Source organism: Corvus moneduloides, chromosome 2 (assembly GCF_009650955.1).
Source record: "Corvus moneduloides isolate bCorMon1 chromosome 2, bCorMon1.pri, whole genome shotgun sequence".
Lineage (NCBI taxonomy): Eukaryota > Metazoa > Chordata > Aves > Passeriformes > Corvidae > Corvus > Corvus moneduloides.
Genome location: NC_045477.1, coordinates 4,807,019 through 4,832,322, shown reverse-complemented (window position 1 = coordinate 4,832,322; position 25,304 = coordinate 4,807,019). Strand labels below are relative to the sequence as shown.

At 46.4% G+C, this 25,304-nt stretch overlaps 1 protein-coding gene across 7 annotated transcripts in view; it reads right to left on the bottom strand.

Moving 5' to 3' along the window:
• The window catches only part of ILDR2 (immunoglobulin like domain containing receptor 2), a 39,470-nt gene that overhangs the window by 8,315 nt on the left and 5,851 nt on the right, over positions 1-25,304 (bottom strand). For 4 of the 7 annotated variants that reach the window (XM_032096307.1, XM_032096324.1, XM_032096316.1 and 1 more), the window contains exons 2-6: positions 21,973-22,305; positions 20,768-20,887; positions 10,590-10,646; positions 5,800-5,946; positions 4,894-5,070 (exon numbers count right to left, since the gene is read on the bottom strand). In XM_032096307.1, the coding sequence (XP_031952198.1) occupies positions 4,894-5,070; positions 5,800-5,946; positions 10,590-10,646; positions 20,768-20,887; positions 21,973-22,305 (834 nt within the window). The remainder of the gene's footprint in view (positions 1-4,893; positions 5,071-5,799; positions 5,947-10,589; positions 10,647-20,767; positions 20,888-21,972; positions 22,306-25,304) is intronic. The other 3 variants (XM_032096340.1, XM_032096349.1, XM_032096355.1) reach the window with 1 other exon arrangement.

Genomic DNA, 25,304 nt, shown 5'->3' with positions numbered 1-25,304 from the left:
CAGCAGCTGTGCCACCTCACCTTTCCAGGTGGCTCAGGCTGGCTCTGGAGCTGGCCAGACTTGCGCAGCTAAAACAAAGGCAACCCCTTCCTTGCCACGGAGTGATTCCACCTCCCACAGCTGATGGCAGAGAGAAAAGCAGAACTCATTTCTCCTTCCTCAGCACTACTGAAAAGATTCGTCATGGTATGGGAGAAACAGTCCCAGAAGATCAGGCTTCCTCTAAGCTCCCCGTCTGCAGGAGAAGCAGGTGGCTGAGCATTTGGGAGCTGTCACTGTGCAAGACCACTCCACCCTCCCACCTCCATGAATTCTCCTCACATAGGTTGAAGAGCGTGTGGCAGAAGCTCCAGAGAATACAGAAGGAAACACAAAGTCCCACAAAGCACATCACACTGCTTTGAGATTTATACTGACTCCAGGGATGAGGCAAACCAGGTCACTGGTAGCTGTGAAACTGTCTGCTCTGGGATTCTCTATATGCTTTACTTTACAGAAGAGGTATGTATCTTAGACATACATGAAATGCTTGACTTCTGGGAAGTCTGGACAGCTTTTTGACTTGTCCATGTTCCTGTGTGTAGAAAAGAAGACCCTATACAACTGGAGCCAAAGCAGCTTTAATTCTGGCAGGATGGCTCCATGCACACTTTACCTGCTAACAGTAGCTACAAACAACCTGACTACCTCAAGGCAACTGTGGCCAGCAAGCAGAGAACTCCACCTTTCCACTCGTTCTTTGAAGAAAATCAGGTTTTTATAGCAGATTATTCAAGAAAGGTCTCAGCCTGGAGCTATTTCAGGATGGACAGAAATTCAGGTCTAGGTACAACAGCGGACTAAAACCCTCAAATTCAGCCTCATTAGAGAACCATCCTATGGACAATTCACTTAGCACTACAAAATGGAACCTGTCCGCCTTGCATGGGGTTAACACGTTCCCTTGAGGGAATACTGCAGTGTTGCATGAATGCTCCTGCTGGGGAACAATTTAAATACTTGGACAGTGGTTTTGAGCCAACCTGTTCCTTCTGTTTTATCCCTCACCACCGCAACACATCGAGCTATTAACATATGGCTTTGGTAGTACGTCGCATAGTATGTGCTGTGTGGGCTGAGCAAGGACTTGGCAGAGGTATTCTTAGGCACCTTCTGTCCTAAACTGCTGTGCATGTGTCTGCACAGTAGGAAATAACCATGTTCTGCTTCAGGAGTGCCTGTGCCATAGAAATGGGTAGAGTGATTCCTCTCATAACCCCACAGACTGCTTCAGAAGCAAAGTGCTTTACTGTAGGTTTGGACTGTGCGTGTGTAAAATAAGTGATTACATCCTGAAATACTACCTTGTGGGTCTGCACTTGGGAATGGTATAGGATGCAAAAACACAGTAGGGGTCTATCAAGGCCCTTCTTTTAACGTGCCTCCAGACAGCTCAGCTGACAGCAGTGTGTTCTTTATTATCCCCGTGAGCGAATGCACAGTGCCTGGAAACGCAGACAGTGGTTTACGGAACACAAGGAATCCTGCCTCTGCCCCCCGAAGTGGAAGCACAGCAGGTCTCCTCAAGTGAGGCTGGCCTGACTGGCCTCAGAAGCAACGCCTCTGGCTGCACTGCATGAGCAGCAAGGCTAGTTCTCCACCTCACCATCACAGCTGGTACCTCCCTTCTGTCTGGTACCATGCCAGGAAAGAGGCCTCTCACTATTCTTTCTTCTAATGTGCCTATTAGGAGCTCAGCTAAGCTGCCACCTCATTCATACACAGGCCACCAAACCACTCTGACCTACTAATAACCTTTGGGGAACTTGAACAGGCATCTTCCAGACTCTGTCTCCCCAGAGCCACTGCTCACACTGAGGCTGTGCCAAACATCTATTTGGGCAACATCTATAGCACCTGGAACTGATGGAGAATTAGCTAGGCTTCGTGCTAGCTTCATACTAAACTTGCTATTGCAGCTGTGTATCAAAAGACAAATTAATTTCTTGGTTAATTCTGCAACCATCTAGAAATTAATTTTGGATTTAAATCTGCAAAGATGACTGTGAACAGCTCATAAAAAGTATTTTCCATTACAGAGGAAGCATGTTTTGTCTCTATGTTTGTTTATTAAATACTTCTCATGATACTACATGTTCAACTTACTACATCGCTTCATTATTACTTCATCTGAGAACCAAAGATATTATAGCTTTCTCCTCACATTCTTCTTCATCTGTAAATTGCCGTAATCCTTTAATCAGGTCTGAATAATTTTAAGCCCATTTTAATTATAAAGAAATAAAGATGCAGAGATGTTGCCCACATGTGCAGAACCATTCACTGAAGTCAAAAGGAATGGAACATTCTTCCCTGTTAGACCATATTTTCTTCTTCTGAACAGTTCATAAATTTCTAATGTTTAATTTGTATTTAACTGGACACTATTTTTATTCTTCTGTAGGTGGAACCAAGTCAGCCAAAACTGTAAGCAGTCTCCCTCCTCAGAAAGGACACCACTACCTTTTTTTCAGACAAGTATGTTTAGGAAGTAAATTATGTCTCATCCTTATACACTTCCCATGTTAAAGATCTAGGACCAAAAGCTTCCCTGTGTGCAGGGTTTAAGGGATCTATGCAAGAGCCTCTAGGCAACCACTGCACTTAAAATAGAGAATAAATCCTAACTTATGTGTTGTCAACACTCTTCTAAATAAGAGAGCTAAATGGGGGGTTTTTTTCCCCTATTCAGTCCTAAATTTAATATAGAGTTCCTAAGCTTAATCTGAGCTTTGCCACATGGCTTTTATGTAAGCCTAGACAAATTTTCTAAATATCCTCATGCACAAGTTTGCTCACTAGATCCCCTCACAGGGGTCATTTATAAGCACAGAATCTATCTAGGGCAAAGGCTGTAGTTTTTAGCTAGAATTACAGAACTCTCCAGTCTCTGTTCCCCAGCACTTCTGATCCCATTTTTTTAAATGGACTTGACAGAAAGGTTGAAGCCACAAAGATAGAAGGTTTCAGATCAGACCTACACTGGCTGTGTGGAGGACACAGAGGCTTTTTATTGCTCCTTCTGAGAAAGGCTTTTATTATAAACTCAACCATTACCTGTTTTGTTTAGCTTGCTGCCTGGCCAACAAGCAAATAACTAGCTTGGAAAAGCCACACAATGTTTTCTCTTCTACAGCCTGCCATTAGGGGATATTCTGGCATTGTGAAGGACCTTAAAAGAACAGAGTACAGGCTATAACTCTTCCTCAGCTCCACAGTTTGAGCACCTTGAACAACACGTTCATGATCCCGACTAAGGGTTTGTCCACATTATTGCAAAAAAGTTTAACTAATTTAAAAAAAACCTGAAGAATCTCTGTTGTCTTGCCACAAAGGTTAGAACTCTGTGATAATGTTTTTATTTGCCATACGCACTACTTCCTATAAGGTCCTGAGGTGAGGGATTGAATCCAAACACCTGATTTGGATGCATCATATATTAAATACATCTTTCTGTGTAAGGATCATGGGATCCTAAGAGCCATTCCATTTGGTTACCAAACGTATCCACTGGTTTTTATTCTGCACTTGTGCTCTGCTAGCAGAGACAAGACTGGGAGCTGTGATCTGACTCTTAAAAAATCCCTGGAGTTCCCACAACCAATACCACACTCTATGTGCAGTGACATTTTTCACAGGAGAAAGAACTTTAAGCACTGGGGTGTCATTCATCATTTTCTGACAAAGGTTTTTGAATTGGATACGTTCTGCGTTGGATCAGTGATTGATTTATTTCCTATTTCAAAATGCTCCATTCCAGAGCTCTGTTTTGATTCCAGTGGCCAAAAAAAAGTACGATTGTTGAAAAGAAAATACTTTTTGTAATTCCAGAAAGGTTAATATACTGACTGGGGCAGCGGAAGCATGTGTAGGGTTGTTCCAGAAGCTTCATTAATTATGCTACTTAATCTTGTCTTTTAGATGTGTTTTATCAACACACTGTCTGCTGTGAGTTAATTTAACAACTGATACTTAGTGTGGTGCTTTGAAATCAGACAAGTAGCTGGGTCAGTGATGACTCTACATTGGTGAGAGTCATTTCTGCTGCATAATGTTTGAATTTGGACAGCCGCTCTGATCCTGACATGCATGTGGCTAAATAACTGCCTCCTTTTTTCCTTGATGGCAGCTTCCTTTGAGGCAGCAGAAGTGATCCTCACCAAGACAAGAGGCATCTCACTGACACTCTAGGTCTGACACTGATCCACAACTCCTTTCTAGTCAGAAGCCTTTCATCACTCACATTTCACAAATGCAAAGGCTGAACAAAAAAGTGACCTACTGACTTCTGTAAAGTAGAGGACGGGGTCCAGCCCCAAATGCTCTTGGGCAGAAATATCAAGGGAATAGGTTACTTTGCCCAAAATGCCATGGCAACAGTAAAACATGCTGCAGCAAAAACTGCTGCCAGAGGCCAAGCAGCGCCCTACAGAGGCTTGGAAGGACAGTTTACAAAGAGAAAGCAGCTTGCAAGGCATCAGCTCTAAGGGGAAAATGGCTCCTGCCTCTGCTCCCCTGAAATCATCTTTGTCCTTTTGTCCTCTGCAAGTGAACATCTGCAGCAGTAATGAGAGGGGTCCTGTACAGGAACTGGGCCTCCCATTCCCTGCTGACCTAATTAGGCACCCACAAACTGACTCTGTGTTGATCCCACAAACTGACTCTGTGTTGATGGCCCTAGAAAAGTTAGACCATGTGGCCCTAATGCAAATGTCATTGTCAGAGACAGGATTAAAATGCAGTTTCCCTGTGTTTCTTCTCTTCACACCACTAGATCAGTGACAATTGTTTCTCCCCTTCCCAGCCCTACTCCCAGTAAGAAGACTGAATGTTGTGCCTGGCACTGCAAATTACCATTTTGGCTTCCTGCGCTGGCCTCACTTGGGGCTAAGGGAGGGGGGTGTGACTTATCCATCAGCACAGCAGGAGATGGGACACCAGCTACAGGAACACTGGGGATGTAGTATGGACCTGGCATGGCAGAGACTGCAGGAGGGTACCCAGCTTTTGCTGCTTTGCCTGCTACATACACTGAAAAAGAAAAAGAACAAGAGTTAGCATCACAGACCAGCCCCCCACAGACTCACTGGACACATGGATGAAACCTGCACCAACACTGGTGGCAACTCCACAGGAGACAACCAGACAAATGAATTAACAAGGACCAACCTGAATTTCTCTAAGCCTTAAAGGGCACTGAGGGGAGTTTAAAAAATGCACACAGCACTGTGAGATGCCCAGAAAGACACTCAGAGTGTTACAGCCAGCACTACCGCTGCCATGATCTAGTGGCAGTTTGGCTTTAAAAATAACTGATGACTCAAGCAGCAAGATGAGGCTCATGGAACCTGACAGATCTGACTGAGCCTGACCAGGAACCTGCTGGGTTGCAAGGATTTTGCACTGTTGTAGAAGACAGCTGATTTGCATTGCCAGGAAGAAACCTCCCAGGATGCTCTTAGCTCTGACCCACAACATTCACTGACACAACAACAACTTTGGAACAGGAGCATGACACTTTGGAGAAGCAGGCACAGCTGCCAAGGCAGGGAGGGCTTGGGGAATTACATTTGTAATTAACTTTGAGCATTCAACCATTGAGTAATAGGTCAGATGCTTCACTCCCTAAGAACCAGTTCTTTAGCCAAGCAAAGTGCTCAGGGCAAAGGAAGCAATATTAGCAGATTCTCCTCCTGTTCTGCCAGGGAGCAGAAGTAGTAGGGCAGAAGATTTGCACCAGGCTTGGAGAGGGTCACTCACGTGCCCGGGGACAGCAGCAGGACTCAGGACAGCAGGGGCAGCGGACGTAACAGCAGCAGCTGTGTGGGCAGCACTGGCACCAGCAGATCCCCACCAGGAGGAAGAACAGGAACGCCCCCAGGATCACCAGGCCCACAAAGACCCACTCTGGAAAACAAGGGGAGAAAAGGAGATACTTACAGGACTGCACACTGCTGTGGAAGGGAGCGTCAGCAACATCCTCCCAGCGGAGAGCACAAGGACAAAACATACAGGTGAATAACAGAAGTGGACCGACTCCCCATGGGTCCAGGACTAGGTCTACTCCTCCTCTTGTGTCGAAGCAGAAATGGCAGACGACAGTGAGAAATGAGCTACACGAATGTGGTCCCTTCTGGCAGCATCTCTGGCTGGCTGAGAGGCGAGCAGCACAGAGGCAGGAGCTCTGGTTCCCCGGCCAGAAACCCTTCACCCCACAGCAGACCTGTGCCAATGCTGCAGGACGTGCTCCATTAGCATTTGGACCTCATCAAAGACTCATTCTTCTTGGCCATGTTCGTGCCCTGCTTATGTGTTTGTTCCCTACCCACACTCTGGTTTTAATGGGACATACGATGGTGAAAAGCAGGCTATAAATAGCCCAGTAAACGAGCCAGGCCTGCCCCTTCCCAGCGAGGCCTACGCATGCAATTATTCTTGTGAATGTGCCGAACGAACACCCTATTCAGGCACCACAGCCAGCCAGGAAACCTAACAACCACTTTTTTTCTCCCCCATTGAAGCCTCAGATGATGTGTGCCAGGCCCCAAAAGGGAGCGGCTGAAAAACACCCTACAAATGAAAGCATGCAAGAGCTGGCTCACAAAAACCAGGATGGGGCTTGAAGGGGAAGGGGAGGGAGAAAAGCTTTGCTCAAACTTTGCTACTGGAAAATCTGGTGGGAGATGGGGTGGTGGGAGCAGGGCTCAGCCTGTGCCAGGGCAGCACCTACTACCACATAGGAATTCCACAGACTAAGGGGATGATCTGTGAACACATCTGGACCAAGAAATTGCAAGACTCTGAACATACAGGAGGCCTGGGGTTGGTTTTATGTCAGAGAAATGCACCAACCTAGCTTGAAGCAAGACTGCTGGTGGGTAAAGACTTCAGGTGTACCCAGGTGGTTACTCAACCACCCTGGAAAAACGGCAAAAAAGCAAATAAAGATGTGGTGGGGCTGCTTTGCAGTGGGAAAGGGTTTATCCCCACCCCAGAGGAAAAAAAGCAGCAGACCACTATTTCCAAAGAGAAGTCCAGAGTTCACTAAAGAGTCTCCTGGTACATTATTATTTGAGATGAAGAGGTATTGATACAAGGATTGCAATGTGCATGAAGAATCACACTGGAAAAACAGTGCAGCACCCTCACCTGTATTGCTAAGTTAAAAAGTCAAGGAAAAATGTTTCCCTTGGACCATTCAAAATGGAATTTTTCATCGTTCTTAATACAACACAAAAATAAGAAGTGTCATTTTTGATCCATCCACAGCATTTTGTTTGAACAAAAGTATGATTCTTTACTTTGTTGGAATTCTCCTTAACTCTTTTACAAACAATTCCCCTTTTTTAAAATGACATTTTAAATCTAGAATTTAAAATTTCCTTTAAAAAATATCAGTCAAAGATCTGGCATCTACAAATCAGAACACTTCAGAAGTGTGAATTTTTTTTTTATTTTTTTTTTTTTTAGTTCTTTATTTATTTTTTGGCTGACACAGATGACTTTCACTTAAATTTGCAGTTAATTTTGGTCCCTGTGGAATAATTTTTTGGGGTTGAATTTACTGTATGCCGAGAAAAATTCAGGTAACAAGTAAGGAAATGGCAGAAGGGAAGCATTCATGAACGGGAAAGCAAGAGGTGAGAGATTGCTGACACAGTCCCTCAAGTTCTGCTTCTAGCAGCTGTTTTGCTTAATAATTTCATTAATTATCTTGACACAGAAAATAAGAATGTGTTAAGAGATCATGACAGTAAGCAGTAGGGATGCATTGTCACTAAAGGCTGGGACATGTTACAGAAAGGCCTACGGTAGGAAATGTGAAATGCAGCATTCTCCTGAATTTCAAGGTATGCAGCAACACTTTCAGAGTCACAGGTTCAAAGACGAAGAACAATTTCTGTTCCGAACAAGACTTCACTGGTTGAAAAGAACAAGAGAAATGATCCAGTATACAAAGGATTACTGTCACCACTCATGTAATACAGCCACCAAAAATGACAAATATCATCCTAGGTCAAATACGGGAAGAATTTCCAGTAGCATTAAGGAAATATCAATGCCATCACATAAGGCCTCCTTTGTTACAGTGGGGATACTGTAACACACCTATACCAAACCAGGAGTCCGGTGGGAAGGCAGTCTCTAGGGAGGGGCTGTTGGTAGGTGTTTGAGCGCTGCTCATTTCCCCAGCCGCGGCCGGGGCTCTGCCCAGGAACTCTCCCAGTGCCGGCCCGAGGGCCCTTCCCGCGCAGGGAGCACAGAGCAGCCAATGGGAGCGAGGCTGAGCAGGGGCTGGGGAAACCCCGTGCCGCCCTCACGGCCCCGCGCCCGGGGCTGCGCCATGGCGGCGGGACGAGAGCCCGACACTCCTCTCCCGGTAACTTCAGATGAAGTTACTGATGTTTAAGCTCTGGTCATCTTTGCAGCAGAAAAGATGAATTTAGGTCAGAGCCCATGGAAAGGAGGGATTTGAGGGATGAAGGGACTCTGGAGCCTGCCTGGCAGCAGGGGAGCTTGAAGTTACTCTGTTAAACAGAAGGTTGAGGGCAGATGTAGCTTCTGCCTGTAAATATGGTAGGAGGATAAATGCAGGAGGAAAAGCAGGTATTGCAGTTAAAGATCTTACATAAATGGACATAAATAGATGATCAGTGATGTAGAGGGAAGCTAAAAGAAACCCATCAAAGAAAGTGATCCAACGGGAAAGGCAAAACCCAGATTACTCCTAAATTTGCTAAACTTTCAGAAAGGATGAAATTACATGGTGCTGGGGATAGAATGCAAGACAGGGAGCCAGACTATCCATTCCAGTCCTGCACTTCCTAATCTATGCCAATCTAAGCAACAGCTTAGTGGCTTTTCTTTTGTTGTGTTCTCATCTTGTTTTCTACAACCATCATGGACACAGAGAAGGAGGTGAAACAGTACTGCGGGACACAAGTGGCCAGCCACAGCTATCTGATGAAACTCAGATGTCAGATCTCCAGAGCTGTTAGTGAACAGTTCACAACCACTCCATAAAGGATAAAAGCCTGGTAGAGGAAAAAGCAGACAGCAAGTCCATTATTAGTGTATCTGTGGTCTTCCTGAAAATATTCTAGGAGTACAAAAGGGGGTCAGGTTAGCGTGTACATTGCACATTGCAGGATACTCACTCGGCATCTAAAGTGGATGCTTGAAATCAGTGTCCCAGCCACAAGGACCTGTGAGTCAGAATTTTACTTCAGAGGAAGTCAGACCATTTCCTTCTCTGATGAGGGTAAGGAAACAGCTAAAAGAGCCTGCTGGTTCTTCCTTTATGCACACAACTAGGATTCAACCAGCTCCTGATACAACTGTGTAATGCTGAGATCCAAATGATGAGAAAGCTGACGTGCTCTGTGTCCTCACTGTCTGGAAACTATTGGTGTGTGCTTGCAGAAGTATCTGCCTTTGTTTACTCAGATAGCAGGCAACACCAACAGCTGAAATGTGGTTTGCTGCTGCATCTTACACTTTCTTGTTGTCTACCCATGCAGTGAGGGTACCAGAAAGCTATCTGCCCAACACACCAGAATTTTATACCCGTTCAGTAAAATTCTAAATAACGGGAGGAAAAGTGTTAGGCAATAGAGAATCAACTGTTATCTATGCTGAAAAGACCAATCCTTCTCCTGCCATGCAGGAATTCTTGGGAGCTTTGGGTTACACGGGAGGTGGGTGAGTGTCTGCCTTCTCTCCGTTTGCATCTCTGGGACAGGCTCGAAAATAGCTTCACACATTTATGTGGAGTTGCATTTTTGCACGAACGTGTGAAAGAAATGCTCCTCGGGCACCACCAGGGAATGATCAGATGACTCGAGGGCTAAATATTCTCACAGCTTTTCCCTTTCAAAAACAATCTGTTGCACTCTGTCTCCTCTGCAAGGAGTGCCAGAACTGGTGGCTCTCACTAGTTTTGGCTAGCAAGGGATTTATCACAGGCACGGAGCTCTCACGTCGGGCCCAGAGCTCTCGCGTCGGGCCCAGCCACCTGGTGTTACCAAGATCATGGCCTGGCCATGCAGCACAAGAGGAGCTGTGCCACTGATGGGTTGCTAGCCAATGCTCCATTCCTAGCACCTCCTGTGCTGCCATCTGTGGTGATGGTGTAGCAGTAGCACGGGCCAGGTCTGGGGAGCTGAGTGGCTGCACAGGAGCAGCTGACACACAGAACCATGCAGGGCTGTGAGGTCTCACAGGCTGCAGCACAGCTTCCTCTATGCTAGCAGGGGGAGACCAGAGAGCTTGATAGAAAACCTGCCCACAACAGCTCTGGCATTTCTGCTCTCACACTGATCCTGGCATGACATCAACCATCTCTGTGTGCTGGCTCCCAGCATGGCCCAGCATCAGCTCTCTCAGATCCGAACCCAGAACTTTCCCAGTTAAGTGATAGGATTTTCTCTTTAAATTCTCAGATAAAACACACATACAGGTGAAACATAAACCACACAAAGATGCTGCAGAAGGATAAACAGACAAGATGACAGAGGAATGGATGATTGAAGGGTGAAATGACTGAATACCTGGCATGATCTCCACAGCAAAACTGGGCAAGAGATCAGCAAGCAGCCCTGTCCTGCCTAGAAAAGACAGAAGGAGGAGAAGAAGGAGAGAGGTTACTGCAAGGAAAACACACTCCCCAGCCCCTGCCTCAGCCTCTAGTTCCCTTCCTCATCGGCCCACTTGCACTCTGCGTTATGTGAATTCCTATCAACCACAGATGTCATCCTGCTCGATGCCTGGTGTCTGCCTCTGCACTTCTGCCATTTCTGTGTCCTTGCGTTTTATCTTTATCAGCAGAGCTGGAGGGAAAGAATCTGGAACAGAGCTCCTCCAATCTAGGCACAAAACAACAAGTAAAAGGAGTCCCTTTAGCATGGTTACATGGTAACATCTTTCTGGAGTTATGCTCTACACATGCAAAAGCTCCTGGAAATGCACAACAGCCCTTAAACAGAAGGACACAGCTTATTTTTGAAACGTACTGATGTAGTTTCTACAGATATGAAACATCTTTAACCCAAGGCTATTGATAAATCAGCCACGTGCTTCCAAAACCCGTGAATGCTGCTCTCTGTGCGGGGCTCTGTGAGTGCACAGACAACTCCAGGAAAGGAGCCTCAAAGCAATGCTGTGCATACATGCTAATTATTTGGAGATGCACAAGCATCTTGGTGAGACTGTGCGACGAAGGCCAACTCTCAAGTGAAGCAAACCAACCAGGGAAGGATTCGTGTAGAAATTCGTGGGATCACTTTGCAAAAGAAAAAGGAAAGAAAAGAAAAAAAAGAAAAAAAAGCAAGTCAACTTCGAAATTTATAATTTACAACCAAATACAAACAAACAAACTCCAAGCCCAAAGGCAGCTTGGTGCCTGTTTGCTTTGGCACAGAATGTCTGGGATATTTCCAGTACACAGCAAACATCCTGCACAGGGCTCAGCTGTAATTTACACACACCTGCGCATTGGCAGAACAGCCCTAAGTGCAGCTGTGCTGTGAACTCTTCCATAGAGCCCCAGGATCATGCCGGGATTTTTAAAGACATGCATATGGTAGGAGAGCTGCACTCTGAAGAGAGACACACAATAGGAGCAGCTAAGGGTAAGCCAATGCAAAAGTGGCAGAAAGCTACCTTTAGCCTCCCCACATGCCCTTCAGGTCCTGCACTACACAGCACTCAGGCACAGTGATGAAGTGGATCCCAAGTTCCTTGGCCTCTAGTCTATCCTTGAAGCTTATTACAATCAAATTCCCACCATCCGTTTTTTCTCAGTGCTTCAGCAGAGACTCTGTAGAGATCAAAAATCCACAAGGAAGCCTGCTGGAGCCATAATGAATATACTGTGACTGCAGGCAGTGCTTTGCAGCCAGTTGCAACTCATCAAAGCTGACTAGTACTCACAGGAACGCCCATCCTGATGAGGTGGTCCTGAATCCTTAGCAAAAGATAGCATGGTGATGCTTCACATAATTGCTCCCCATCTACCATTTTGAGGGAGGAGACTCTTGCCACCAGTCTGCTGCAACATTTTCATCTACATTTACAAAGAGTTCCGTGATGTTCTTTGCAGTCCATTTCCTGGAAGGATCAAGTGTCCAAGCTGCTCACAATCAGCACGTTATGTTCCATGTGCATATTAAACATATTCCTTATTTTGATAAAACAACACGCAATTCTTTCGCAGTCCTCTGTGTGCCTGTGTGAATAGCACCCACATGAACCACATGCATGCAGAATATGGGCAGACATGAGCATGTAGCTCACCCCCCAGCCGTTATTACCTCTGCACGAGCTCACATGCAGCCCTACTGGGAGAGCAGATGCCACTGGATAAATGGCTGGAGGGATACAGCTAATTTAGGGCTTCTATTTGTGGTAAAAAAGGCAAGGAACAGACACCTTTAAACAGCAGAAACTCCTCCAATGGTCACTGACAAAATAGGTGCCCACTTTATTTGAACCTACCTGGAGAGCCTCGAACCCTGCTAGTGCTGGGTACCTTCTGATCTCCAAGAGGAACCACATGTCCAACAAGGAAAAAGCATCCCTTAATATAACAGTGCCTGAGAACTTGGTAAAAACAAAGACAACCAAAGCAGCTCCTCTGTGGTATCCACAAGCAGCCAGTAGTTCCCTGCTCATGCAGCCTCACTTGGCTTGTCAGAGTATCTGCCTAGGGAATTTGCATCCCTGCCCTACCAACAGGACTCACACAGCCCTGGAGGCCCCAGAGCCCCCAGCAGGGATGCACAAAGCCTGGGAGGACCCAAGGCAGCAGCAAATCCCACCACAGCTCAGCCTGAACTCTGCCTGCCTTGCCAGCCCAGCTGACAGCCAGCGAGCACAATGCCCACCCCTGGACTGCCGTGGCCCCAGCAGCTTTCCACAGCTCGGGCCCCTCCCCACCCTGGGCTGGATTAATCCCCTGATAACCCTTCCCCACACCATTCCTTCAGGGAATCCAACAGGCTAAGGCTGCCCGCGGTTGCCGCAGCAACGGGAGGCTCCCGCCACTGTCCCTCATTGAAGGCGACTTTCTTCCCTCTGCCTTTCCTCCCTCTGCAGCTGCTGCCAGCAACAAGTGGAGCAAAACCCCGTCCTGCCAGCCAGCGGGCACAGGGACAGGGTGGCTCGCAGTTTTTTTCAAGGAAATTTTAAAGTGGAGGCTGGGGCTAGATAGCAGTTGGTGGGGAAGAAACAATTCAGTAAAACATCCTGCCAAGAGACCATCTGGCCACAACACCTCTGCACAGCAGCTCTGCCCACCTGAGAAAGGGCTGCAGGCACTCCAAGCCATGGCTGGGCACCGCTGCTGAGTCACAGATCTGTGCCCCCACCCAACAAGAGCTTCATGTCCTCTGTGCAAGCTCTCACCACCAACGGGATAGAGGGAATAGACAATGGCCCCGTTTTCCAGGGTTGTCCCGGGTGACTGTGTCAGAGCTAGGAGCTTGTCCTCATTCTGCAGGGATCTGGGACATGTGCCATCTCTATTCCCATCATGCTGCTGAAGGGTTTTACCTGCCCATAGTGGCCTCTCACCAGGCACCTCACATGCCCCAGGCCCCAGCGAGCCTTGAAATGCAACGGAGCTCACAAGCTCCCCATCTGCATTGGCAGAGCACAGGAGGAGGAATGGGAGAGAAAAAGCTGAGGGAATGCAGAGCAGCTCCAAGAGGTGCAGACACACAGCAGAGGCGAGCGAGGACAGGAGTTAATACACAGGAGGCAGGCAGGCGACAGAGCAGTGAGCAAATAGCAGCGGAGCAGGGAAGACCTGGAGTCAAGCACACAATTAGCAGAGAGTCTGCAGAGAAGAGACACAAAAATAATTAGGGTAAGTGGTGCAGCTGAAAAGAAATGGTGGCATGAATAAAGTAGGCGCAGGTGCAGTCAGAAACATGGCAATTGGGTAAATGTGGGAACATGGTAAATACTGGCAATTGCATAAATGCGATAAATATTGGGTAGCTATGGCAGTAACTGCTGAACTGTTTTCCTGTTTGAAGGCTGCTTCCGCAGCCCGACCTGCTGCGGCGGGATCACAGGACACAGCAACTACAGAGGGAATTATTTCCTTCTCAGTGGTGGAAAACTTTGCCAAGCCATGCCACAGCAAGAGGGCCCTGGCAAGGGACACTGCCCTGAGGAGAGGCTGGAAAGCATAGGAAAGGAAGTGTGGCCCTTGTAAATCAGATACTTTTCCAAGGCAGCTGCTGTGAGATTTATTGGGGGAGCATGGCTCTGCAATGATTTCCTCCGTGCTCCCTCTGCTCGGAGTAAACTTTATCCTTTCTTCCCATCCTTCTCTTCAATTGGACGGAGAAACAGCAGCAGCCCCTTTCGGAGATCAAAGTTTTAGCAGGCAACAAAGACCTCCAAGGAGGCTGTTGCCATGGCTACCTCAGTAACCGAGGTCTTTTAATCACACCAGTCTCCTTTGTGACCAGCGTGTGGCTGTCGCTGGCAAATAAGAAGGAAAAGAGGGGCAAAAAACCTTGGCAACAAGTAGCACTTCTAATCGGTGTGAAATAAATAACCAGGAGTAGGCTGGGCTAGGACGAGGGGACTGGAAGCAGGTTACAAAGGCGGCAGCACAGTGGTCTGAGGTTGTGCATCAACACTTCCCCAGGATTTTTAAGAGGAAGTGTGCCAATCACTTCCTTCACCTGCTAGCACTACCCACCTTTGGTCACAGCTCAAGGTCGGCAAGCCCTCTCCGTGGAGTTGCTCACATTTTCCCAGCTGAGATCTGGCCCAACACATCCCCAGCACAAGGCCACCAGCACAACTCTGCCAACTCCTGTGACCGAGCACTGGCTCAGATGCTACTGGCAGCTTTTCAGCAAATCAGAGCAAAATCCTAAAACCAACATCGTGTAAGGGAAAATTTTGCCAAGAACTTTTCAATCTCCAAAATCATGTCAAATTTTATAATACAGTCTCTCCTGGCATAGAAGAGACTCCAAACCTGGCTATATTTATACCAGTTATTGAGTCACTTTGCTGAGTAAGAACTGCCTTATTAGCATTGCACACCATACACACGTGTCCCAGTGGAGATTCATCCTCCCTGAAAGTCAACACATGTCTCTATTAGTGCATTAATTACTGTACAATATGCTGTGTGTACATGTATCTACATTCTTTACTTTACATCCTTTACTACTTTTACTATGGGTGTTAGGCTTCTTAAATTCTGCATTTAGACTGTATGGATACTGGCTGGTAATACAAACTACCAAAGATATGAGTTTATCAATGTTAAGTGCCAATGTTAATTTCTGGAGAGAAATTAACACAAACCTCAAGTGCTAATTGTTGTTATTTAAAGCAAAACAATGGGAGAAGCTTCCGTTTCTAAAAGATTCATTTGGGGAACTTCAGGCCTGTCAGACTGACCTTGGTGCTTGGGAAGGTTATGGAATAGATTATCTTGAGTGCGACCACACAGCACATGCAGGACAACCAGAGGATCAGCAGGATCCAGCATGGGTTTAGGAAAGCCAAGTCCTGCTTGACCAAGCTGATCTCCTTTACAACCAGGTGACCCAACTAGTGAATGAGGGAAAGACTGTGGATGTGTCTTCCTGGACTTAATAAAGCCTTTGAGAGTGTCTCCCACAGCATTTTCCTGGAGAAGCTGGCAGCGCTACAGGCTGGGGAAGAATGGCTGGAAAACTGCCTGATGAAAAAGGACCTGGGGGTGCTGGTCAAAAGCGCTGAACTTGAGCCAGGTGTGCCCAGGTGGCCAAGGAGGCCAATGGCATCCTGGCCTGGAGCAGGAATAGTGTGGCCAGCAGGAGCAGAGCAATGATTGTCCCCCTGCACTCAGCACTGGCGAGGCCCCTCAAGTCCTGTGTTTATGTTTGGGCCCCTCACTCTCAGAAAGATGTTGAGGGGCTGGAGTGAGTCCAGAGAATGGAACAGAGCTGGGGAATGATCCAGAGCACAAGTCTGATGAGAAGTGACTGAGGGTGTTTAACCTGGAGAAAAGGAGGCTCAGAGGGGACCTTACCACTCTCTGCAACAGACTTAAAGAAGGGTGTAGAAAGACGGGTCGACCTCTTCTCCCAGGGAAGAAGTGACAGGATGAGAGGAAATGGCCTCAAGCTGTGCCGGGGCAGTTTCAGGTTGGACATCAGGAAGAATTTCATCACTGAAAGGGTGGTTAAGCACTGGAATGGGCTGCCCAGGGAAGTGGTGGAGTCATCATCCCTGGAAGCTTTCAAGAAACAACTGGATGTGGCACTTGGTGCTATGGTTTAGTTGAGATGGTGGTCTTCAGTCAAAGGTTGAACTCAATGATCTTGAAGGTCTTCTCCAACCTTAATGATTCTATGATTAACTATAAAATAATATTTCACTGATACACAGTTTATGTAATATTAGCTGCCGAATTGGATGGAAAAGAAAGCAGGCAATAGCTGTCTAGCAAAGCACACGGATCACTAACCAAAGTGTCAAACCAACAACTGGGATTAGAGGAGTACTTTCTGACCTCTTCCAGAAACTTGACAGATCCTTGGGAACAGAGCCACTGTTTTGTGAGGCATGTTTAAGCTATGTAAAACCTAAGAATGCAAACATCACTGAGCTTGCACAGACCTATGTGTTCCAGGTCTCAGCTGTCCTGAGCTGTAGGTACAGGCACTGCTCCATAGCTATTCCAGCTTGGGAAGGAGCAGTGTAGCAGCTTCCATAGGTCCCTGCACCTGGTTAGTAAATTCTGGCTCTTGGGAAGGCTTTTTGGGTTGTATGCAATGCCATGCAATGAAGCTGGACCGCTTCCTGATGTGAGCTGGTGACGTGAAGCTAGGATGGGGTATCTGCTGACGCTGCCCTGTACTTCTGGTTTGAAGGTTACTCCAGGCACGCTGCATCCCTGCACTGGTACACGTGCAGCTCCCTTCAGAAAGGCTGCAATGAATTACTTTACTGAAGCCCATTGACATTCTCATATAAAAAGCAATACACAGGGGCTACAAATAACAATATGATTAATAGCACTGTCTGCGTTTCCAGAAGGAGGACATTAGCTGCCACCTACTATGACAGAAACGTAGACTTCCTTCAATTTAGGATTCAGCCTTTTAGATTCAATCACATTAAAAAGTTTAAAAAATAAAATGTATAAAGTTGCGAATGGATTCATTAGCCCAGCTGTAATGTCAGCAAAGGTTCTCCTCTTCTAATAAAACACATGAGTGCAGGGAGTGTCACTTGATTCCTGCTGTGGAATTGCTAAGCTTTGGACTAGTCTGCAGCAGAGGCAGAGTTCATACAGTTTCCAGCACGCTACATCCTGTTTGGAGATTCCAGATGCCATAAAAATGCACATGTATCACAGAATCACAGAATCATTTAGGTTGGAAAAACCTCTGAGATCATTGCGTCCAACCTGTGACCAAACACCACCTTGCCAACCAGACCATGGCATTGAGTGCCACATCCAGTCTGTCCTTAAACACCTCAGGGACAGGGACTTCAACACCTCCCTGGGCAGCCCATTCCAATGTTAAACCAACCCTTCTGGGAAGAAATTCCTTCTGATGTCCAACATGAACTCCCCTCCAGCACAGCTTGAAGATGACCCCCCACCTTGCTACCAACATCCTTCAGACAGTTGTTGAGAGCAATAAGGACTAAAGAATATTTTTTTAAATAGAATAAATGTGTAATAGTATTTTTTTTTTATCTAAATTCTCTCCTTACCCTCCAGGAGGTTCACTACCAGCCCATCTCCTGTGTTTCTGAGGCAGAGGTTGCTACCCCCTCTTCCCTCACCTCCACTGATTCCCTTAGAGAGGGTTAAAGTCCCTGACTAAGCAAAAGATACTGGACAGTCTTTTCAGCAAAGTACATAATAAGTACGTGCTTAACATCAGGTATGCTTTACAAATCCTATCAGCTTTGCTGAGGACAAATGGATATAAATAAATGCTTAGATACTTTTCTGAAATAAGAGTGACATGAGGACAGCACATGGGGTCTGATGCTACCCAGCAGCTCTGCATGTCAACATGACACACCCAGGTAACAAAACCCAACATGCAATCCCATCATGACCCAGGATCCCTGGCTACTTAACAGTTCACTGATAGTCTCAGTGATTGCTTTCCTAAGAAAAAAGGAAATACTGTAACTTGCCCAGGTTTTGGATTTTGCTCTAAGTCATGATAAAGTGCCTTTTGACCATCTTTTTTGTGGTGCAACTCATTGTATAAAAGCAGGACCCTCCACTTTTAGCTAACTAAACTTCCATTAATTTATTGATGCTATTAGTACAGTATCTACCATTTTTGTCTCTCAGTCCTTTCACGGTTTCAATGTGATATTAAACTGCCCTTTCATTCCAGCATTAATATGAAACCACTAGAAAGGATATTTTCTTATTTCCTTTTCTGTTCTGATTCCTCTGTCACCCTAATGATAACGTGAGTGGGTAGAACCTCTGCTCTATTCAAAATTCTAATTTATGCTTAAAGCATGCAGCAACCCCAAAAGAAGCAATGTGAATTGTATCTGAGAGACCACTGTCAGCAGGGAGCAAACAGCAATGTGCTCTGGGAATCGTGGCATCTCTTGCACACTGTCCCTCTGCTGCTCCAACCTCTATTAACAGGGAATCTGGGTTCCACCCAAAGAGCAGCAAAACAACAAACAAAACCCTTTTACCACGTGTCCCCTAGGACGGTGGAATTGCTACAATCTACATCTGTATTTAGTGTCTCCCTCCAAGCAGTGGGATGGAACAAAAAAATATCTCAGAATATGCAGAATATTAAGAAATGGTATTTTCATCACTGGCTGCTTCATCCTTTAGCCATCAATGGGGAGAGATAAACAAAAATGAAAAAAAAACAGCAAAGCAGAAGGAAAAGAATAAGGCAGAAAGGGGGAGAGAAGGAGGGAGGAAAACTGGTAGGTAACCCTGCAATTGCACCAAAAGCTGGAATGTTGCCTCTACCCAGGAAAAGCAATATACAGAAGCTGCCTAACAGCATGAGGCAGAAGTATGCCCACGACAAGTCTGCTTTCATGCTGCTGCCAAACTTGGCAGAGAGCTGCATAAAGTGCAAGGTCAGACCCAGAGGCCAAACAGAAAAGCATATGTAGTCAAGGGTGATGCAGCCTAAGCTACACATGCCCCGCAACATATCCACAATGAACTGGGGGCAGAGACATCAAGCCAGCTCCAGAGGAGGGGATTTCTATGTTTTCTCCCCACAGTCTTCTGTACACACTGAAAAACCAGATTCTTCCTGTTACCATGGCACTATTTCATCACTGGTGTCTGAGTACAGTTGTAGATACACAAGAGGAAGACACCAAATCCTAGACAGGAAGGTGAAGAAGGGACAAAAATTCAGCAACTCATCACTACACAACCACAGACAGGACCTCAGGGGAGGATTTTAACAGCTACCACTGCCACCTGGCAGAGATAACCTCACCTGAACTCACACAGGTCAGTCCTGGGCCTGTCAGTAAATGGCAGATGATACACAGTCACACTGTGGATTTATACAGGCACGTGACGCTGTTTTCTGGAGTGACCAGACTGACCTTCCACTTTCTGACCTTCCCTTCCAACTGTCCACTGCTTGACTGACATCCAAAGGGGTGAGGAGAGGCAATGGCACTGTGACAGTCACTCACCCATACAGCCTGGTTTACTTGGTGATGATAACTACAGCTGCAAGTATAAATATCAATTAAACTCTGACCTTAGGCAGGAGAGCAAGGGAACACTTGACAGATGTGTTTTATTGTACACCTCCACAGATCACCTACAGACTTTCAACCCAAGCTTTTTAATATTTCCATCACAGGATGCACAAATCTGTACACACAAGAACCATGGTAAGGTCTTAAGGTAAGTCGGGAAAAACTCGGCTTGCTCTCCTGGGGTATCTACGGTTGAAGTACTACAGCTGGCTCAAGGCATGTCAACAAAAGTCCCTGAAAGGCCCATTCCACTCTGCTTTTCTCCTCTAGTTGGTATGGCTGCTTTTCTGACCTTTACAGTGAGCTGTATCATGGAAGCCACCACTGAAAGCAAACCCTGCAAATAGGGAAGAAGCTGATCCTGCTCAGCACAGTGCTCAAGGGATTTTAACAGAAACAGAGCCAAGCACACACACCACAGAGAGGGTAGGTCCTGTTAGTGGCAGCACCAGCTCAGACCTGATTAGGCTGACTGTGAAACTGCACCTCTAACTGGACAAGTGTTATTGGGCACACAAAAAAAATCTCCCAAACTGACACATTCAACACAGTGCTTCTTGGCATCCTCACAGGTCAGAAGAGTGGGATGAGGACTGCAAAAATCACACGATCTGATGTCTTCTGGGTGTCTGTCTCAAATGTTCATTTTGCTGCAAGTTTATTGTTTTATCCCTTAAAAACAAGGGTTCTGCCTTTCCACAGCCCTGCACTTTCTGCAGTCATTTACGCCTGTGTAACGTGTGAGCAGTGTGGGTGTAAACATTACTATTCTGGTTTGGTAGCATTTGCCACCCACTTTGCCTAGGTGTGAATGACTGCACAAGGTGCAAGGCAATGGTGACAGCGCTGCAGGCACTGTTTTACATAGCTCTTACACCCATAGTAATACAGTGCAGAGATGGAGAGAGAGCAGGAGGAGAGATGCATCAGGTATCTGCTGAAAAAGCAGCCTGACAAGAGGCCTCACCAAGCACAAGCAGCTCCACTGATTCTTCATTCTTGCCCTCTACATCATCTGGTGTGATAATAAGGCAGTAATAGAGGCCACTGTCTCCCCACATCAACTTCCCAATCTGCAGGTCTGCATCTGGAAGGCAAAAAAGAAAAGTCAGGCTTTCCCTCCAACACTTACAGGAAGGATGGAATGTTAAATGCACTGGGTCCATCTCTGTGTCCCAAATCCATTTCATTTCCTTATTAAGAAGAGGGGTTAGCCTTAGCCAGAATATGACAGCACTCAGGAAAAAACAACATGCTCAGGACTTCTGGCTGTAGGTGGGAAGACAGACAATGCTGCAGAGGCAGCTCACTCTGCAAGTGCCAAGAGCAGAAGGGGTCACTAATGTCTCTGTCCTTCCTGTCATTTAAGGCTGGGGTCCCAACACTATTCATGTCATGAAGAAAGGGCTTAGACAGTGTCTCCGCTACAGCACCTCAGTCATCTGCAAAGAGGTTACACAAAGGAAAACACTCCCTCTTGCTGAGGCTGATCACATGCTCTCCACACCAAGGAGTCTCCACTTCTGGCTAGGTGGTATCCCGAGTCAATCAGACACCTTGTACTTTTGAGGGACAAGGCCTCTCACACAGCCTTCCAGACAAAAATGTTTAAGGAGCCTGCCATCCCTCATCTCCACCCAACCTGACTTCACCCCATGGAAATCTCTTCCTTTCACTCTGCCCAAGGCTGTGTGGGTTTAGGCTCATGACAGGGTAAGCCGGTGAAGTCCGGGGCTGAGCAAACATGAGGTGTAGGATAATCTTGGTATTTCAGAACAAGGAAAACATCAGTGGCATTTGCAAGGAAGAAAAATCTATCCTGCAAAGACTGAATTTGTATCTCTCTTGCTGCCATCCCCCTGCTAAGGAAAATCTATATACACGGCAATACGCAGAATTCAGGAATAAAAACCTTCTACTTCATGGAAAGGAAAAAAGGATACTGTACCTGAGTTGAAGACCTACATGGAGTCAATTGAAGGGAAGTGCCAAAGGAAATTACCTTTGGGTCTAGGGCTGGTTGGCTGAATCCTAAATGTCTGACAAACAACAGTTCTCTTCCCACAGCCTTTTCTAAGAGTCAGCTGAACAATTAGTGCCAGACTCCAGTATCCCAAATTGCTAAGGGTCCATTCCAGCCTCCACCAAGCATCACTGGGGTAGGAGACTTACCATGGACGATGCTGACATCTCTTTCCTTATAGAAGTCTCCTATGGTGATGGCAGATCCCTGCTTGGAGGCCACGACACGAACCGTCCTCCTGCTGTCCACACAGTCCAGGTAGGGATCCCAGTCCAGGTTCCTCTTGCTCATTGTTTGCAAACCAGAAGTCACCATACCCAGAGCTTCTCCCATCCGGTCCTGGCAGTAGGATTTGTACCTCCACTGTACCACAGCTGGTTGGGTGGAAGAAGTAGAGAAATGGCAGCGAAGCAAAGCGGGCTGAAACAACATGGCCACCTTCTTCTTCTCAGGCACAGTGACCTGCAACCCTTCCACCTCAGCTAGAAAACAAAAACATGAGTATCATATGCCATGGCACTGCTTGAAGAGGGAGCTACTGCATTTCATCATAGCATCATTCTCCCCACATAAATAGGTAAAACTGTCCATCCGTTCCAGGTGCTAGGGCGCAACACTCCTCAATGTACGTAAGCGCAGATGTTGGCAGCAGAAATAAGTTTGCTTTTTCATAGCTTACAGTCACAAAGAAAAACACAGCATGATGGGGCTAAAGGCTCAAATGTAGCATCCTCATGCTGTAGGAGACCTAACACAATGGTGTGATGATTCATGGCTTCTGGGGCAGGTTCAAACATAAGGAAGAGGTATTTTAGGGATGGCCGTGCTCCACTTGTACAGCAGGTCAGCAAGGGGCCAGATCCTGAGTTCATGACAACCCCACTGCAGAATAAGTCACCTCCCTCCCATTTCAGTGGCATCACACCTCCTCTTTAAAAGTCAGGCAACACACAGTGCCTGGACCAGCACATTCTGCACTGGTGCCTAGTTAGTGCTGCCTGCTCTGCCAAACCCTAGAGATGCACGAAGGAGTGGATCCAAATCACAGAGCTCTTCCCAGGGCTGGCAAGTAACACTGAGAGAAATTGCTCCATGTGGGAGGTGTGGAGAAAAATGGCCCAAACACTCAAGTTTTTCACATTCCCAGGGAGGAGAGGGATCTCAATACGTAATGTTTATCTAGCAGCTGACAGGAGAGCTGTAGCCTGGACCTGATGCATTAAGGCTCCCGAGAAGATGCAGGGGACTGCTGCTACACCCTTGTGTAGCTGAGGGAGACTCAGAATGTCAGCAGAGAGCACTTGGGAGAGTGAGGCACTCCATACACTCACAGGGATGGCCAAAACTCCCCCGCATGCCCTTCATTGCTTCCCTCCTTGTGCTGCAGGCAGCAATGTCTGAGAGCACTCATCCAACACTGGAAAAAGGGAATCAGGCTCAGTATGGAAAATGTTGGTGTTACCACACACCTCGCCCAGAGCAGCACACAGGGAAAAAGAGGAATTACAAGGAAACATTCAGGACAGCAAAGCAGAAGAGAAAGTTTACACAACATCTGGAGAAGGGAATGATGGACCTGAAGAAGCTTAGTGAGGAATGAAAAGACTGAGGACAAAGAAAGGCTTCCTGATATCAAGAAGCAATAGAAGAGAAGGGAAAATGCAAGAAAGAAGAAAACAGAGTAAGGATAAAGTATCAGAGCAAATACAAGAAACAGAAGGATAAGCAGGATGACAATCATGGAAGCTTGCATTCAGCTGGAAGAAGCTGGAGAAGGTGTCTCAGCCCAGGTCAAAATAAGTACAAAGGGCTGCAGTCAGGTTGCAGGAGATTCAGAAATGATGTAGAGAGAAGAAGAAATGGAGTCAGCAAAAATAATCCACCCACTCCAGAACACAGAGATGAAAAGGAGATGGAAGTTGGCAAAAGAAAGTGAAATGACAGGAGATATCTTTAGAATGGGGGGGGGGGGGGGGGGGGGGAGGAAGGCACAGACTAAAGCACTGGAGGTTGAAGCAGACGGAGAGCAATAAATGCATCAACTGTGTAACAGCAGCAGGCATGAAGAGACAAGGTCAAGCTGGAGACAGCTGCAGACCTGAAAAGCAAAAGCAAGAGGAGATTGCATGATCAGGATTCAAAACCAAAGGAAAGCGAAGAGGCTGGAAAAACAGTGAATATTAAATTCAACAAGTTATCACTGTCTGAACTATAAAGCACAATGAAGTCTATAAATCCCAGCTGGAGAGAAAAACACAGTATAGCTAGAACCTAGGGGAAAGCTTATTTCAGGTATGCAAGATGGTCACTGATACTAACAAAGAGTTACTGATCTAGGCAGGATTTGACCTTGGGGACTACTATGTGAAGGCTTGAAGAGCACAAGGGTGCTCTGGCATTTGCACAGCAATGCCAGATTATGCATACAATGAATGCAGGACATCAGGCACATTGTACTTGCACAGGAGGTTATCAGGTCTGCCAGAAGTGCCCAGACCCAAATCCAAACACTGAAGTGTGGCTGTTCTCCAGAGTACCACCAAGCACAGCTGAGGTCTCCCACAGGACAGGAAGGGGAATGAAGCAGCTCCTGCACAGGCAAGGAGATTATTCAGGAAGTGGCAGCTGGGATGTTTCTGCCAAGCTTCTTTTACCCAGGGACCAAACACAGGGGCCATGTGGCACTAAGGGAATGCCACCACTTGCTTCTCAAGGTGAACCAAGTGGTGACGTCTTATCCTCTCCTCTCCAGAGATTTGTGCTTTCTGGGTTGCATCGGAATGCAAGAAACATGAAGAACCCCTTGAAAAACAAATGAGTCCATGTCAGACATGTGTCTGGCAACCCTGTGCCTGACCCCTCACAGTCTGAGGCCAAAGCCAGCATGTGCATGAGCTGATCAAGTGACTCATCACGTTACCTCAGCTCCAGGGATAAAACAGTGACACACTGAATATTTAAATCTTTCCCTTGTGAACCAAGTACGCTGCTTAGTAAACACAGTGCTCTCAGATAACCATGCACCACAGCCCTCCTTCCCTGTTAATGAGATTAATGAGTTTGGCAAGCCAGGGACTGCTTTAATAAATGATTAGCTGAGCTTTAGCAAATTCTCATCTGACTAACTTTCCCCACCCTACCCCCATGTGAACGCCTATATCAAGAAAAGAAAAGCAGCTTTTGGGAGAACGCAGGAATTATTTTTCTCCCCAAAAGCATTTTGGAGATGTGCAGAAAATTATCTGGCACCTTCTATATCCTATCTCAAGCTCTTTATTAACTTCTTAAGTATTATTTTCGGATTCTTTCCAGGAATAGCACTTAAGAGCAACACAGTGCCTCAGATTGAGAGACTGGAGCAGAGGAAACTTTAGATCTATTTAAGTCAAATTATATATAATTACATATGGCTGAACTGGGAAATTATACACCTGTTATTTCCTCTGCCAAAAAAGAATTATTGGAATTGATTCATGCAGTA